Source organism: Manis javanica, chromosome 3 (assembly GCF_040802235.1).
Source record: "Manis javanica isolate MJ-LG chromosome 3, MJ_LKY, whole genome shotgun sequence".
Lineage (NCBI taxonomy): Eukaryota > Metazoa > Chordata > Mammalia > Pholidota > Manidae > Manis > Manis javanica.
The window spans coordinates 211,716,730-211,734,908 of record NC_133158.1 but is presented as its reverse complement, the minus strand read 5'-3'; the positions used below and the strand labels follow the sequence as shown (position 1 = coordinate 211,734,908).

At 41.1% G+C, this 18,179-nt stretch overlaps 1 protein-coding gene across 6 annotated transcripts in view; it reads left to right on the top strand.

The window, feature by feature from the left end:
• The window catches only part of KIF13B (kinesin family member 13B), a 190,623-nt gene that overhangs the window by 85,748 nt on the left and 86,696 nt on the right, over positions 1-18,179 (top strand). For all 6 annotated transcript variants that reach the window (XM_073232754.1, XM_037024548.2, XM_037024552.2 and 3 more), the window contains 5 exons: positions 5,273-5,403; positions 8,646-8,732; positions 10,291-10,481; positions 11,010-11,220; positions 12,139-12,301. In XM_073232754.1, coding sequence (XP_073088855.1) covers positions 5,273-5,403; positions 8,646-8,732; positions 10,291-10,481; positions 11,010-11,220; positions 12,139-12,301 — 783 coding nt within the window. The remainder of the gene's footprint in view (positions 1-5,272; positions 5,404-8,645; positions 8,733-10,290; positions 10,482-11,009; positions 11,221-12,138; positions 12,302-18,179) is intronic.

Genomic DNA, 18,179 nt, shown 5'->3' with positions numbered 1-18,179 from the left:
AGAAGCATTTTATAAACAGCATTATACAAATGTAAAATATTCCATATACCATTTTCTCATTTGATACTCAGTGTGGTACCTCATATTTGTTATCCTTAATTGAAAAATGTATTACCACATCACTTACTGTGCTTCTAAACAATGTTGGCAGCGTTTTGTGTTAGGATTTCAGCACATATTCATGTGCTTTAAGAGAGATGCAGTGTTAGAATAGGACTTAAATACTCTGTCCTTTCTGTTTTTTCAGAACTATGAATTATTTTCCTTTCCAATGTGATGAAGTTCAAATTCAAATACACAAACACATACACCCAACAAGAAGAAAACTTGATTCATATCAGTTGCTTGACTAAAAAGATTAAACAAAGAAACTGTTTAAAGACTTTTGGAGAGTGGTCAGAATGTTTCTGGTCAGCTGTGTGGAGGTGTTGGGACTTCGTTCAGACTGTGTGGTCAGCCTGGTTTGGCAGAGCTCAAGGCAGTGATTTCTTTGCTGCCCAGGCTAACCCCACGACAGAAGCATACTCATGACCAAGCACATTCGAAAGGATGGTCTCAGGCCAAGGATAGTTTTTGTGCCAGTAAAGTGAGACCATGATGTGGGATGGAGGAATTTGGAGGCTGAGCGTTTTTTATTTCTTTGCCTTCAAATTCTGAAGTCAATTTAGATGCTGGGCAGATGACTTCACATCTCTGGATGACTTTCAGCGCCCCATCTGTAAAATGAGGGCAGTGGATTAAGTTATCTCTGAAGCTTTTTCTAGTTCCAAGCTGTATGGTTCTTTTCCAGAAAGAGAATCCTCCATTTATTTGTTCTGTCTGGAACTGGCAGAGACAAGGTATGGTGGCCAACCCACAGATAGGACATAACTCATAAGGTAATTTTGCATCTAATTTGCATATATAGGCAGTCTTTGGTTTGCACGCTTCCAATGTAGAAAATTCCAGGTACCATGATGTATAAATACTGAATCAGGGAATACTGACACCTTCACCTGTTGAAAGTAAACTGCCTGCGGTGGTATTTGCCGCTCTCTGCAGACACTGATTGAGGCGATCAGAATGCAGGGCAGCACCTTTCAGTGTGCACCCAGCTGTGGGCCAGGCTGTAGGGGACCCAGGTGAGGAAGAGACGGCTGTGGCTGGTTAGGGTTCTGGGGTGGCAGCTGTTTGGTTCATCTGGTGGAGTCGCTAAATTTGTAAAAGACAGAAAGATACTTGGCTTCCTATTGTCTCCATTCCAGGAAAGCTGTCTTCACAGTTTTTGTCCTGGGAAGCCAGGGTGACATTTTTATTAAAGAATTTTGATTATTTAGATAAGTAAAGAGTAATGAATAGCTTTCTGCTTATTGCACTGATACTCACTTTTTCCTTCAGAAATTATCCGAATATGGATGAGGCTGGGGGACCACACGGGCTGAGCTAATGTGCTACTGCTCCTTACAGGACAGGCAAAGCCACCCTGTGGCATCTGGCACTGGTGGGACGTCCTTCTCTCCATCTCCCTCCACCGTCACCCCCCGCACCCCAACCCAACTTCCTCCTCCTCCCTCTCTCTCTCTCTCTCTGTCTCTCTTTCAAAGGGAGATTCTTAAAAGAGCCACATAGTTGATTCATAAAGAAAACAAGGTATAGTAAATTCATAGAATAATTAATCATCTCCAGTGAAATTAAGTTTAAATGGATACAGAAAGGTTAAAAAGCTACTCCTATCTTTTGAGTATTTCTGAGATTTAAAAACAGAGTGTTTTATAATTGTTGAAGTTTGCCCTAAAACTAGTGTAAAGTCACACCCATATATCACAGGGAGAATGAAAGGCTATCCCTGATTATCTTATTTTGATTATCTTGTACTTACATAGAATTTAGTTACTCGTTAAACTTATATACTGACCCATGCATGATATGTTTATTTTTTCTTCCTCATCGGTATTTTTATTGCAGTGCTTGGAGCACAGTAGAAAGAACCGAATCAAAAAGCTCGTTGTCCAGTTTGTTTAAACATCCGCCATTGAGGCTTTGGCAGAGCTGAGCTTTGGGAGCTTGGTATTTGTGAGCCCAGTGAATCGTCTCCCAAGTCAGACTAAGTTATAACCTCAGATGAGAGATTTAAGCTGTCATTTCTAACGTAAGCTCTAAAATGGGGACCTTGTCTGTCTTTTGTCTCTGAGTGACTCAGTGCCCAGCTCAGAGTAGGTGCTCAATATAATATTTGTTGAAAAAAAACTGAAATTGTCTTTCTAGGATCTGGATTAGACCTTGGCATGTTTGAGTTAATATCTTGTCCCTGAAGAGTTTCAGTTTAGTCTATCAACAGATATTTGACATCTACCACGCAGCATGTACTGTGCTTGTTGGAGAAGATGCAGGCGCATCCTGTATATGCTGCTGTCAGACAAGGGAGGAAGCCAGCATCCCTGCAGTAGGTGGCAAACGGCGGTACTGACTCTGAGGGTCACCTGGATTCAGAGAAGGGAGAAGTCACTGTGGGCTAATGGTGAAAGCTTCAAGTTAGATGAAGTTAGAAGAAGGGGTTAAAGCTGCTTTGCCTTCAGATGAAGGGAAGGTCGCGGTTCAGGCAAAGAGCAGGGGCAGGGCGAGGCCGAGAACTCCGTGTGTGAGGCCTGGGAGTGAGCGGGTAGGAGGTGTGCTGCACTGAGCCTGCAGGGCTGGGGCATGGCGCAGGGTGCAAGCTTCTCTCCACCTCCATCCCGAGGACAAAGGATCCCACAGCGCAGCTGGGACCCCCGCTGGAATTTCTGGTGGAAGGAGGAAGGGATTATGCATAGAACTGGCCTAAGGTGTACTTTGGGGATTTCATCTTGTTTTTTCAGGCCATCTTGGGCCCTTGTTCTCTTTGGCCTTATTTTCCCTGTTGGAACTTCTGTCTGCTTTGCGGTTGGTGGTGTAAGGCAGGGGTGGAAGAACCCAGGTGGGGAATGGTGACAGGCATGGAGCAGATGCTGCAGGCCTGCCGCTCAGCATCTCAGCAGCAGCACCTGTGGTCTCCACCTGGTCCAGCCTGGTCCCCAGGTTAGGAAAGCGGGTAGCTCAGCCAGTAGCAGATGGTGGACATTTGCCTGGAACATGCTCTGTGTATTATACCCTCCCTGGGGATTGAACAGGACACCCTGCTGTAGCTCCGGATCCCAGCTCTTTGTTTCCTTGGAAGCACCATTGCTGTACAGTTGAGATGAGAAACTCTCGGAAAAGGCGAAATGAAAGTGCTAGAGGGAAGGAGGCCTTTTTTCGAGATTGAGGTCCCTGAAGAGATGGGAAGAATTGGAACCCGGAATTTAATTAGAAGGGCCACCAGCGAAGGAGAGAAGAGGATCATCTTCCTTTGAGTCTGAAGAGAGTGCTAAGGGGAATGGCTGTTCATTTATTTTTCTTTTAAATCGATTTAATGTCTAAATGTGCCAGCCCTGTGTTCCATGCTTCGGTGACAGTAGGGGGCAGGGCAGGCTGTGCTCTGCTCATGGAGTTCCATGCTAGCTGTGGAGATGGACAGAAACCCCTGGACAGTCGGTTTTGTGTAAGGAGTTCAAGTACAAGAGTGATGGGCTGGCTGTTTCTGATGGTCAGTTCAGGATGTGACAGTTAACAGGGGAGGATGTGCCCTTAACAGGTGAGATAGAAATGGTAAGAAACTACCGATATGAAGATTCAGGGAAGAACATTTCAGGAAGAGAAAACAGCCAGTGTGCTCAAAGAATAGATGAAAGCTGAGGTGGCTGGCCCCCACTGCAGGGGCTGGGGAGAGGCAGGAGCTGGGACAGGAGAGGGCGTGGATGATGTGGGACCAGGAGACACAGAAGTGGATTCATAGAGGGAGGCTCTAGTATACACCCAAGCAAGAGACTAGGATGTGATGGTAGAGGTGAGGGAGGCAGGCTGATTCTTGGTATGTTTGGCGGGAGAATCTTTAAGGATTTTCTGATTGACTTGGGACCAGGGGTAGGCTGGTAAGAGGAAAGAAAGGACTAGACAGCATCTAAGCTTTTCAGTCAACTGGCTGGGGGGTGGTAGTGAGTTTATTCCTGGGGGAAGGAATAGACTCATGAGGTGGGGCGGGAGTGGTGTGGGCATAAATTCTGCTTTGGCCCTTTCACTTTCAAATGCCTTGATAGATGTCTAAGTTATGCCAAGTAGACAAGAAATAGGGTGATTGAGACTAGGACAGTGTAGTGGAGATGGGAAAAATAAATTAAAGTCTGTAGTTCCTGGTTGGTGATTTAATTTTTGTATAGACAGCCTTTAAAGCCCACAGGATAGGATAAGATCATCCTGGTCAGGGCTCAGCGACCTACTTCCACAGATCAAACATAGCTCCCTGCCTGTTTTTATGTGGCCCTGTTTCTAAGAATCGTTTTTACATTTTTTCAAATGATTGGGGAAAAAATGAAAAGGACCGTATTGGACACATGAAAATTATGGAGTTCAGCTTTCATTGTTCTTAAATAAAGTTTTATTGGGAAGTAGCCACACTTGCTCATTTGTGTCTTATCTGGTGGGTCTCCCACCACAAGGGCTAAGTGGAGTGGGTGCGTGTGACTCGCAAAGCCTGAAGTGTTTCCTGTCAGACCCCTGGTGTAGCTGTGTAGGAGGAGGCGGCTTGAAGACATATCCAGGTCATAGCCCATTAACGCATGTACAGGCAGTCTCAGATGCTGAAGCACATGAGAAGCTCAATTTTTATGTCTGTTTTCACAGTTACCCACCAGAAAGTGAGGCTGGAAATCGGGGCTGTGGTGAGAAGAACACATCTACCATATTGTTAATGAGAATTAGAGAGACCATGTGATTCATAAAATAATTTGAGTCTTTTCAAATTCCTTATATTTGGATAGTTTTTCTAATCTTTGGAGTTGACTCATCTTGATTGAGACCAGGTGTAAGTGATGTGCAACTTATCTAACTGTACTTTTCAGGCCAGTATGTTTCGTACATCATTGACACATGGCTCATGCTCAGAGATCGTGTAACATATTTGAAATCGACATTGCAATGGAAAACATGAATAAAGACATTCATATAAAACTATAGCTTCAAGCTTAAAAGAGTTAACTCAACTCAGTGTGTTATTCCTTAATACCAATATAACTTGTAGAATGAATTTCAGAGAAAGCTAGAATTCCCTCTATCATCCCATTTGCTTTAAACATCTTTCAGCTAAGGTAGTGGGTGAATATCAGAGCACTCAGGGTAGATGATTTCAGTTTGTGTACCTATAAGAATACAATATTAATCAGTGAATTTGGTTCTTTTGTAGGAATATACATTGATAGGTTCAGCAGATTCCCAAGATATCCAACTCTGTGGAATGGGAATTCATCCTGAACATTGTATTATAGACATCACATCAGAAGGCCAGGTCATGCTGACTCCTCAGAAGAACACCAGGTAATGTACTTTAGTTGGTGTTAATATCACAGCTTTTAAGAGGAAGAATACAGTAGCTGTGAAGGGTATACAGGACATTTAGTCTTTGTTTTATTTTACGTCCACTTAATGAAGGTGTCCAGTTAGTTAACAAGTCCTTTATATTTGCTGTTTCTTAAATAAGATATTCCTTATTATATGGTATACTTAATATCTCTTGAACCCATCCTTTCTTTCTGTCCCCACCATCGTGGCCTTATTTCAATAAGGTCCTTACCAAGTCTTGATTGGAAGCCCTGCCAGCACCCTAATCCTTTTCCTGGTCCACTCCCCAGACAGGCAGATGGCTTTCTACTATTTTTCATACAAAATCCTTACACCCGTCCCTCCTGTGTGTCTCCCATTCTTCTGCATCTGCCATTTCTTTGTCCAGATAATTTTTGTCTGACCTTCAAGGTAAGCTCTGTCATTGTCTACTTTGGAGAATTCCCTATTTGGTTTAAGTTAAGGGCCCCTAGTATATAGTACCAGTGCACTTAGCCTCCCGTTACATTGATGCTTCATTTTGTGTTCTTGTGGGCTGCTAGCCTTTATTACCCTGTTGTGCTGTGAGTTCCTTGAGGGCAAGGATCTTTCTTTTTTGGTTCTCTATCCTTAGCACACAATGTAAGACTAGTATATAAGTCCTCAGTAAATAATGAGTGAATGAAGAGGCGTGACATAGACACTTAATGTCATTTTGTTTCCTTAAGCTCTAAAACTGTTAATGCTCTGCTCTGTAATTGTCTGTAACAGTTATAGGTGATGGTTTATTTACTTAAATTGATCTTCCTTTCTGAATGTTGATCCATTTCATTCTATGATATCAAAAAATTGTCACCATCCTCATTAATTTCATCCATAAAGCCCTTAAATTTCAGGAAGTTGTCAAGCTCATTGTGAAGGATGCAAATGAGAGAGAAAAAGCAGAGCAGAAACTGCGTGGCACTCCCAGCCCCGGCGTGCCGTTCTGCTGTTGCGTAATCTCACAGAATACCAACCTCAGGCAGGGTCCTATGAGGCTGCGATACAATAAGACAAAGCAGGCCACAAAATACTTCTGTTCCAGCACAGACAAAAACTTAGGTCACTGTGCCATACACACAGTACCAAACACTTCTCTTGGCCAGTGTGACAGCTGCTTCACCAATTACAGCTTTCTTGTTCTAGTCTGCCCTCTACAGATACGTCTTTTGAACTACCCAGTCATAGAATTACATCTGCTTTCTGACAGCATCTCGTGTATACAGAGCCCTCACTTCTTCCTTGGACCCTCCGAGTGGTCCAGCTAAAGTCCAAATGCGGTAGCAGCCCCTGCCCAACGCCCACGCCGCCTCTAGTCTGTCTTCTCCCTCTGCATGAGCAGTAAACCCATTTGGTCAACTGCAGGAATGTTCCTAGTGGTCTTTGGTTGGAGGACCTTGACACAAGTTCCCTAAAACTCTTCATTTTCATTTGAAAGCTTAAGTTTACAGTTGGCAGCAAGTACTGTCAGTTGCTGTCCTTGAAGCGACAGGCTGGCTCTGTTTGTTTTCGAGAAAATGTCTGCCCAAACCACTTTGTGTCAGTCTCTTGCTCGTATAGTCATCATTCCTGGGTGTGCACTAGTGCTGTGCTCTTTGTGTATTTCCCATTTTGTCTCCTGAATGTGTAAAAAGTTGTGTACTCAGGGTCAAGATTTAATAAAAGGAGTCGTTTTTACCATTTCATCAGGGACATTCTCAAATGGACATTTTTGGATTGTTGAGTACACGGCAGTGAATAATGCAGTGACTACTTGCAGTGTTTGGTGCCCCTGTCTCGATATGTGCTAGGACACATGGAGTCTTACTCATTGCCACTACAAAGGTCAACACAGGGAAAAAGGGCAGGTTGGCATTATTTTAAAAATCACTTTGATCTTGGGAACCCCACACAAACCATACTTGGAGAACTGTTACTATGTGCATGCTTTTATTTACCAGTCATGGCTTAACTGCTGTAGCTTTTAAAAATAAGCCCGTATATGTGCTTGCCTTCAACTGAGCTCCTTTCCATCTTTAAGGAATATGTTTCATAAAGGCTAAAATTTGCTTATTTTAGTAGGTTCCCTCTTACGATAATTATATTTCTTTGAGCCTTGTACTTTGAATAATTGGACTATAGGAATATAAAGACCACTTATCTAAAAACCCACATGGTAAGTGAAATCTAGATAGAGAGTAAGATTTTGTGTGTATGTTTATACATAAAAATAAGTAACAATATTAAGCCAAGCAAGAGCTTTAGGAGTTTAATGAAACTAAGATAGAATAGGCTGAAGAGATGAGCAGCTTTACAGAGGAAGTAGAATCCAGACTTGGCTTTGAGAGCTGAGAAAGATTCAGGGGGATGGAGAGAAACTGGAACCTTTCCCAGGTTGGAGGCCTGGGATAAGTCTAGCTTTCAAGGAAGAGTCAGTCATGTTTAGTGGATAGAATACAAACCTTTTTTTTCTCCTGGAGTTGAGAGTTTACTGGAAGAGGAAAAGGAGGAGATAAAGAGGGCTTCCTTTTGTCGGGCCTTTAATGTTAAGTTAAAGAACTTGACCTTTTTTGTACATCTAAGCAAATGAATCATTTGGTGAGAGAGAGGGGTGATAACACTGGTATTCTAGGAGTATCAATCTTATAGTGATATGCATAATTTCCTGCCCTTCCAGATTCTTCCCTTAATATCCTCTGCCCACCATTTCTTCTGCTATACTCCATTGACGAGATAAGCAGTCAAGTGGGCCTTGTCCGACAAATCTTTTATGTGTTAATAGGAAGTGACATTTTCCTATGCTATGGGAAGTTACAGAAGAATTTAATGTAGGTCTCATTTCTTACTGCTGATATCCTTAGATATTTCTAGAGTCTAGTTGATTGATTGGCTCTTACTCAGGTAGGTTGGACATGCTCATTTTAGTTTTAAAGTATATTGTTACCATCTTTTTATTATTGGCTATAATGGTTCCCTATTTACTCCTTAATAAGCTATAAAACAAATACAGAACTTTGAAAAATAAGGATAATCTATTATGCTAAGCACTTTAGGTAAATCAGCAAAGTAAATATAGACAATAAAATTCACCAAGGGCAGGTTTTATTTTGAGGACTTGATTATTTTGTTTTTCCTAATAATTAGATCTCTATAGTGTTAGAATATTAAAGGAGGAAACATGATAATCACTGTTTACATGTTTGAACCTCTTCTCCCCACAGAACATTTGTAAATGGCTCTTCTGTGTCCAGTCCTGTCCAGCTGCACCACGGGGACAGGATATTGTGGGGAAACAACCACTTCTTCAGGTAGGATATTGTTTGTGGTTCTTAGAGGGAGATTATTGAAGATGATACCCTGAAAACAGAATAATATATATAAAAAAGTAAACTCCATAAAAACTATGCATTGTTTAGTGTACACATGTATTTATTTACTATATATGTTTGTTCACTATATGGTTTGAGCCTAAGGGATATATGAACCATGCACTCAGGAAAAATAAGGAGTTTGCCTACATATTTTTTCTTTTTATTCCCAGTAGAAAATGATTGTAAGAATTCATTACTTTTTTCTGACATGCTTATCTTTTTATTTATTTATTTTTTACTGGAAAAGTAGTGATTTTGGTTTCCATATCCATAAAATAGGGTTTGTATTTCATTGAGGGATGCTGTCAGGTGCAGGTAATGGCAAACTTGACTGTCATGGCTTAAATGGTTTATTTCTTTGACAAAACAAGAAATCCAAAGGCAGGTGGCTGTTGGCACTGGCCAAGCCCTGCAAAGACATGGTGGCAGAGTCTTGTCTCGGCTTCCCTGTATGGCCTAAAGGCGACCGTGCCCCCCTAGGCCTCAGAGCAGCACGCAGGCCCATGTGAAGGAAGTGCTGCTGGAGAGGGGCCCTGGCTCTCCTCCTGCTCAGAGATGCATGCTCCCCAGAGTTCCTGGCCACCTGCTGCGTGTGTCTCATTTCCTAGAATTTGCCTCTTTGCTGCCAAGGGGACTGTGCGAAAAGTGTCTGACCTGGGGCTGCACACATTTTTCCCCATACAAAACTGGTATGTTGACATGGAAAGGCAGGCTGGACACTGTATGAAATCAGAATCCTGACCTGATCTTCTTCCTGTCGCTGGTCACTGTGCTTCATATCAAACTGACTTTTCCTACAGCTAATGGCAAGCTTTTGCTTTTTAGCCAGTTGATATTTTGATTATTGAGAAAAAAGTAAGGAGGTAAAAAGTACATGAAGAAAGGTCATTTTTTTCTTCTCAAATCATGTAAGTTTGTTGATTTAGTAGTACTCAAAGCCTTCATAGTTTGGGTTAAGTTGGTCTTTTCAGCATTATCTCACAACTTCTGCTGTATAAATTTTCAGTGTCCCCATGTTATTTTCTTCAAAATTTCCCCAGAGACCTGTGAGAGTCTCCATGTCTGTGCCTTTCCTCGTGCCATTCCCTCTGTCCTAAGGCCTGCTTTCTCCTTACCCCTTAAGGCTCGGCTCACCCCTTCCACCGTTATTCCGGCCCTCAGCTTTCCTCTGACATCCAGCTTCTAACAGTCACGGGGCCTTGTCACACTTTCTGTTGTGATTATTTGCACATGCGTGTGTGTTTTAATTCTACTACTAGAATGTAAACTTCCTGAGTGCAGTAAATGCCTTGTGCTTACATGGTATTCCCTTGGCATCTAGTATGTAAAGAATGGAATGAGTAGGTTCATATCTTTATTTAAAAAATAATCTTTTTCCCACCCATCGGGACCCTTTAAAACCAACAGCTTGGCTCTAGTTGGGCATAAAGTAAATTTTTGGTAATTAAAAAAAAAAAAAAAATAATAATAATAATAATCTTTTTCTTCCCCCAAGACTGAGTTTGCCTAAAAAGAAAAAGAAAGCAGATCGAGAGGATGAGGAACAAGACAGGTCCATAAAGAACGATACCAGTTCTGAGCAGCTGGATGTAGATGGAGACTCGTCCAGTGAAGTGTCCAGTGAAATCAACTTCAACTACGAATATGCACAGATGGAGGTTACTATGAAGGCTCTGGGCAATAATGGTGAGCAGATCTCCTGAGAGTTTTAGGATCTTTGCAAATTGGTGGAGAGCTTCAAGAATTTGTAACTGAGACCTTTTAAGTGTTAACAAACAAGAAGACCTTTATGTTGTTCTCTGTACTCTATTCTTTTGTATCTAGGCTTTAGTTTATTATATTTATAAAAACTTTCATTCATTCTGCCTTGATAACAAAGCACTGCAAACTTTGTTCTTGTCGATAGACTTTCCTAGGTTTGATCTTGACTGCCAGTGGCTAATTATTATAGTGGTTTTCTGGAGTATTAATCATGTCTTAGGTGATGTGTTGAACATATAATAGACCTGCTTTTTCTGTTTTCTATATGGAAGATAGTTTGGCATCCTGTCCAACAGAAGATAAATAATGGGGAGTAAGGAAAGCTAAGTTTATTCCAAACTCTAAGAATTTAATTTTGTTAGTGAGGATGACAAGCAACATAACAATATAGCACATTTGAAGTTTATTGTGTGTACCTTTTGTTCATTATATAACTTTCAAAAAAAACTTTAGATCCAATGCAGTCCATATTGAACAGCCTTGAACAACAGCATGAAGAAGAAAAACGATCTGCATTAGAGCGCCAGAGGCTTATGTATGAACATGAATTGGAGCAACTCCGAAGAAGACTGTCTCCGGAGAAACAGAACTGTCGCAGCGCAGACAGGTTTTCTTTCCACTCGCCCAGTGCTCAGCAGCGGTTGCGGCAGTGGGCCGAAGAGAGGTAGGTGGTGGGCGGGCCTTCGTGACGTGCGCAGCGTGTGCTCAGCACCTTTCACTCACCTGCGTGAGATAACCGCGTGGAAGAATCTAGACATTACTTTGCAAAGAATTATGTTAAAAGAGAGTATTACAGATAAGAAGTCTTTGGCATTATCTTTTTTTTTTCCTTACTTTTTTGAAAAAATGAGAATTGTCGATTTATATTGATTTATTTAAAGCTGCCTAGGTTAGGAGCTGCCCTGTTTTCAGTTTGTATGGTTTTGGATTTGAATAAACAAGTGTTTGTACTTAGGAGTTATACTTTATCGTTGTATTATACTTTAGGTTCTGAAGCTTGGGTAGATGCTTTTTAGAAAAAAAGGAAAAAAAAAGAAAGGTGCTTATTGAGACTGATGAGCCCAGGTAGGTGAAGCATGGTGCTAATGAAATTCAGACTGCAAGTTTGATCTCTATATGGGCTAATTATAATTGCACTAAAATGTCTAATCCATGGTTATGGACTGTACTTAACTAACCTCTTGCTATTCTTCAAAGTTTGGTCTGCAGACAGGAGCATCTCTGTCTGCTAGAGATGGATAGAAATGTAGCATTTCAGGTCCCCTCCTTCCCCACAAGACCTGTTGAGTCAATATCTTCAGTTTATCGAGATCCCCAGAGTCAGGTCTGTGAAGTGCTGCCCTGACCTACAGCCAGGGTGTTAGAGGCACATGCGCCAATACTTACAACGTAGCCCAGATACAAGTGTGTGCATGGGTCTGCATCAGTGATGTGTTCCCTGTGTGCAAAAGGCAGTTGTAAAGCCTGGTCTGCAGTCTGACACTCACATATCATGTACTGTATAATATTCTGATGTGCTGTTTGGTGGGCATACCCACCCCACCCCACCTCACTCCTGCCTACCTTTTTTTTTTTTTTAAAGAGAAGCAACGCTGAATAACAGTCTGATGAGGCTGAGGGAACAAATTGTCAAAGCCAACCTGTTGGTGAGAGAGGCTAGTTACATTGCAGAAGAACTGGACAAAAGAACAGAATATAAAGTGACCCTGCAGATTCCAGCTTCCAGCCTCGATGCCAACAGGAAGGTGAGGTTCCCTTAGGGGTAAAAGTCAAAGCTGCTGTTGGGTGAACTGCTTTATACTTGACAGTGTTCCCTAAACACTGGAGGGTTTGCCCTCAGGCCCATCTGTACCCTCCCCAACCTAGCTCCTTCCATATTTGTCCACTTCCTTGAGTGGAATATCCATTTGATTCTCTGCCTTTGTGCACGTATGTCCTTTATCCACTAGAAATGGCCTCTCCATCCCGCAAGTCCCAGCCCCACCAATTTATTTCACTCAGCTCCCTGTCTTCAAATCTGTTTAAATTGTTTCTGAGAAGTCTCCCTGATGAATCTTCCTCAAGTGTCTTTTCTTTCATTCTGTCACTGCCCTGCAACCCTGCCTTTCCCAGGTTAGTGTTCGTTTTCCTTATACCGTGTGGCTCCACTTGCTAACAGGTTGCTCTGCAAAGCTGTCCACCAGTTGTTTCCTGTGTGTATTCAAGATCACGAATCTCTTTTTTTTTTTTTTTTTTTTTTTTTTTTTGAGAGGGCATCTCTCATATTTATTGATCAAATGGTTGTTAACAACAATAAAATTCAGTATAGGGGGGTCAATGCTCAATGTACAATCATTAATCCATCTCAAGCCTAATTCTCGTCAGTCTCCAATCTTCTGAAGCATAACAAACAAGTTCTTACATGGTGAACGAATTCTTACAGAGTGAATAAATTCTTACATGGTGAACAGTACAAGGGCATTCATCACAGAAACTTTCGGTTTTGATCATGCAATATGACCTATAAACCATCAGGTCAAATATGAATATTCATTTGATTTTTGTACTTGATTTATATGTTGATCCCACATTTCTCCTATTATTATTATTATTTTTATTTTTAATAAAATGCTGAAGTGGTAGGTAGATGCAAGATAAAGGTAGAAAACATAGTTTAGTGCTGTAAGAAGGCAAATGTAGATGATCAGATGATCAGGTGTGTGCCTATGGACTAAGTATTAATCCAGGCTAGACAAGGGCAGCAAGACATCCACGGATGCAGAAGATTTCTCTCAAAGCAGGGGGGGTGAGGTTCTGAGCCTCACCTCTGTTGATCCCCAAATTCTCACCTGATGGCCCCCCTGCGACTGTGCCTGTCTTAGGTTGTTCCTCCCTTGAGGAATCTTACCCGTCTCTGGCTAACCAGTCATCTTCCGGGGCCATACAGGGAAATGTAAAGTTGGTAAGTGAGAGAGAAGCCATATTGTTTGCAAAGGTTAGCTTTTTACTTCTTTGCAGATTTATGCCCTGTGGCTTCTATGCCCAGCACTTGTCTCGAGGTATCTTTACCACCTGGAGGAATTATGATACTCGGTAAATTCGATATGAGGCACGAATTCTATTTAAGGTTTGTAATTAGGAAGGAAGAAGAAAAGCTATAGATGTAGCATATGAAGGAAACTTGGGAGGATTGATTATTTCTTTGACATATCTTCTTGTATAGTACCTTAAGTATGTATAGGTTTTAAACTACTAACTAATTTGCACACACATATTAACATAATAGGAATACGGTGACATAAACAAAGCAAATCTATAATTACCAGCCATCTCCAGTGAAGCCAAGAAAACCATTTAGGCACCCTAGGCATTTGTGAAAATTTATCTATGATATGATGGATATTTTCCAACTGTACTTGAACCATCAGACAAATTAAAGCAGCCCATTTCTGGGATCTGTTCACATCCCATATGTTCTTTTAACCATAGATAGTCTATAGTCATGAGATTTTGGGGTGCTACAACTTGCACCCCTCCCAACTCCTGGTTGAGTTCCAACAGTACAGATCCAGTCAAATTCGTTGTCTCACTGTATGCACATGCCAGCCTAGACATCTCCCTCCTCCTTCTTATGGCAAGTCCAGGAGACGGTGGGCTGGATGCAGCCACAACCGCAGCATCGTCCGGATCCCTGTGGAGGCTTTTTGATGATCATCCCCCGGCACGAGTCCTCCAGAGAGTGCTGATGCCGGAAGCTCCTCCTCATATCGTATCTTAGTTCATTTTCTGGGTAGCCAAGCTAGGCCTTGATCTTCTGCGTAGAAACAAACAGACCCTTTGCCCACACTTTGACATGCCCTCTATACCACTGTGCAGAACTCATTGGAGGTCAGCACACAGTAACTGCTTTTTTTTTTTTTTTTTAATTAAGAGAAAGGAATATTATCAGAAAAGAGTACCTCCATAGCTGATCATCTGACACCCTTTAAGTGATCAACATTAAGGATATTTAAAGCATGCGTTGATCTTTGATTTACCAATAGTTTTATCCTGTTAAGGAGTAATCCCCCTTTTCTTTCTTTCTTTCTTTTTTTTTTTTAAATTTTTAATCTACACTTACCTGAAGAATACTATGTTTACTATGCTCTCCCCTATATCAGGTCCCCCCTAACAACCACATTACGGTTACTGTCCATCAGCTTAGCAAAATGTGGTAGAGTCACTACTTGTCCTCTCTGTGTTGTGCAGCCCACCCTCCCCTTGCTCCCTCCCCCCCATGCATGCTAATCTTAATACCCCCCTTTTTCTTCCCCCCCCTTATCCCTCCCTGCCCACCCATCCTCCCCAGTTCCTTTCCCTTTGGTACCTGTTAGTCCATTTTTGGGTTCTGTAATTCTGCTGCTGTTTTGTTCCTTCAGTTTTTCCTTTGTTCCTATACTCCTCAGATGAGTGAAATCATTTGGTATTTCTCTTTCTCCGCTTGGCTTATTTCACTGAGCATAATACTCTCCAGCTCCATCCATGTTGCTGCAAATGGTTGGATTTTTCCACTTCTTATGGCTGAGTAGTATTCCATTGTGTATATGTACCACATCTTCTTTATCCATTCATCTACCGATGGACATTTAGGTTGCTTCCAATTCTTGGCTATTGTAAATAGTGCTGCGATAAACATAGGAGTGCATCTGTCTTTCTCAAACTTGATTGCTGCGTTCTTAGGGTAAATTCCTAGGAGTGGAATTCCTGGGTCAAATGGTAGGTCTGTTTTGAGCATTTTGATGCACCTCCATACTGCTTTCCACAAGGGTTGAACTAATTTACATTCCCACCAGCAGTGTAGGAGGGTTCCCCTTTCTCCACAGCCTCGCCAACATTTGTTGTTGTTTGTCTTTTGGATGGCAGCTATCCTTACTGGTGTGAGGTGATACCTCATTGTAGTTTTAATTTGCATTTCTCTGATAATTAGCGATGTGGAGCATCTTTTCATGTGTCTGTTGGCCATCTGTATTTCTTTTTTGGAGAACTGTCTGTTCAGTTCCTCTGCCCATTTTTTAATTGGGTTATTTGTTTTTTGTTTGTTGAGGCGTGTGAGCTCTTTATATATTCTGGACGTCAAGCCTTTATCAGATCTGTCATTTTCAAATATATTCTCCCATACTGTAGGGTTCCTTTTTGTTCTATTGATGGTGTCTTTCGCTGTACAGAAGCTTTTCAGCTTAATGTAGTCCCACTTGCTCATTTTTGCTGTTGTTTTCCTTGCCCGGGGAGATATGTTCAAGAAGAGATCACTCATGTTTATGTCTAAGAGGTTTTTGCCTATGTTTTTTTCCAAGAGTTTAATGGTTTCGTGACTTACATTCAGGTCTTTGATCCATTTTGAGTTTACCTTTGTATATGGGGTTAGACCATGGTCCAGTTTCATTCTCCTACATGTAGCTGTCCAGTTTTGCCAGCACCATCTGTTGAAGAGACTGTCATTTTGCCATTGTATGTCCATGGCTCCTTTATCAAATATTAATTGACCATATATGTTTGGGTTAATTTCTGGGGTCTCTAATCTGTTCCACTGGTCTGTGGCTCTGTTCTTGCGCCAGTACCAAATTGTCTTGATTACTATGGCTTTGTAGTAGAGCTTGAAGTTGGGGAGTGAGATCCCCCCTACTTTATTCTTCTTTTTCAGGATTGCTTTGGCTATTCGGGGTCTTTGGTGTTTCCATATGAATTTTTGAATTATTTGTTCCAATTCATTGAAGAATGTTGCTGGTAATTTGAGAGGGATTGCATCAAATTTGTATATTGCTTTCGGCAGGATGGCCATTTTGACGATATTAATTCTTCCTAGCCATGAGCATGGGATGAGTTTCCATTTATTAGTGTCCCCTTTAATTTCTCTTAAGAGTGACTTGTAGTTTTCAGAGTATAAGTCTTTCACTTCCTTGGTTAGGTTTATTCCTAGGTATTTTATTCTTTTTGATGCAATGGTGAATGGAATTATTTTCCTGATTTCTCTTTCTATTGATTCGTTGTTAGTGTATAGGAAAGCTACAGATTTCTGTGTGTTGATTTTGTATCCTGCAACTTTGCTGTATTCCGATATCAGTTCTAGTAGTTTTGGAGTGGAGTCTTTAGGGTTTTTTATGTACAGTATCATATCATCTGCAAATAGTGACAGTTTGACTTCTTCTTTACCAATCTGGATTCCTTGTATTTCTTTGTTTTGTCTGATTGCCGTGGCTAGGACCTCCAGTACTATGTTAAATAACAGTGGGGAGAGTGGGCATCCCTGTCTGGTTCCCGATCTCAGTGGAAATGCTTTCAGCTTCTCGCTGTTCAGTATAATGCTGGCTGTGGGTTTATCATATATGGCCTTTATTATGTTGAGGTACTTGCCCTCTATTCCCATTTTGCTGAGAGTTTTTATCATGAATGGATGTTGAATTTTGTCAAATGCTTTTTCAGCATCTATGGAGATGATCATGTGGTTTTTGTCTTTCTTTTTGTTGATGTGGTGGATGATGTTGATGGATTTTCGAATGTTGTACCATCCTTGCATCCCTGGGATGAACCCCACTTGGTCATGGTGTATGATCCTTTTGATATACTGTTGAATTCTGTTTGCTAATATTTTATTGAGTATTTTTGCATCTACATTCATCAGGGATATTGGTCTGTAATTTCCTTTTTTGGTGGGGTCTTTTCCTGGTTTTGGTATTAGGGTGATGTTGGCTTCATAGAATGAGTTTGGGAGTATTCCCTCTTCTTCTATTTTGTGGAACACTTTAAGGAGAATGGGTATTATGTCTTCTCTGTGTGTCTGATAAAATTCCGAGGTAAATCCGTCCGGCCCCGGGGTTTTGTTCTTGGGTAGTTTTTTGATTACTGTTTCAATTTCTTTGCTTGTAATTGGTTTGTTTAACTTTTGTGTTTCTTCCTTGGTCAGTCTTGGGAGGTTGTATTTTTCTAGGAAGTTGTCCATTTCTTCTAGGTTTTCCAGCTTGTTGGCATATAGGTTTTCATAGTAGTCTTTAATAATTCTTTGTATTTCTGTGGAGTCTGTCGTGATTTTTCCATTCTCATTTCTGATTATGTTGATTTGTGTTGACTCTCTTTTTCTCTTAATAAGTTGGGCTAGAGGCTTATCTATTTTGTTTATTTTCTCAAAGAACCAGCTCTTGGTTTCGTTGATTTTTGCTATTGTTTTATTCTTCTCAATTTTGTTTATTTCTTCTCTGATCTTTATTATGTCCCTCCTTCTGCTGACTTTAGGCCTCATTTGTTCTTCTTTTTCCAGTTTTAATAATTGTGATGTTAGACTATTCATTTGGGATTGTTCTTCCTTCTTCAAGTGTGCCTGGATTGCTATATACTTTCCTCTTAAGACTGCTTTCGCTGCATCCCACAGAAGTTGGGGCTTAGTGTTGTTGTTGTCATTTGTTTCTATATATTCCTTGATCTCTATTTTGATTTGTTCATTGATCCATTGATTATTTAGTAGCATGTTGTTAAGCCTCCATGTGTTTGTGAGCCTTTTTGTTTTCTTTGTAGAATTTATTTCTACTTTCATACCTTTGTGGTCTGAAAAATTGGTTGGTAGAATTTCAATATTGTGGAATTTACTGAGGCTCTTTTTGTGAGCTAGTATGT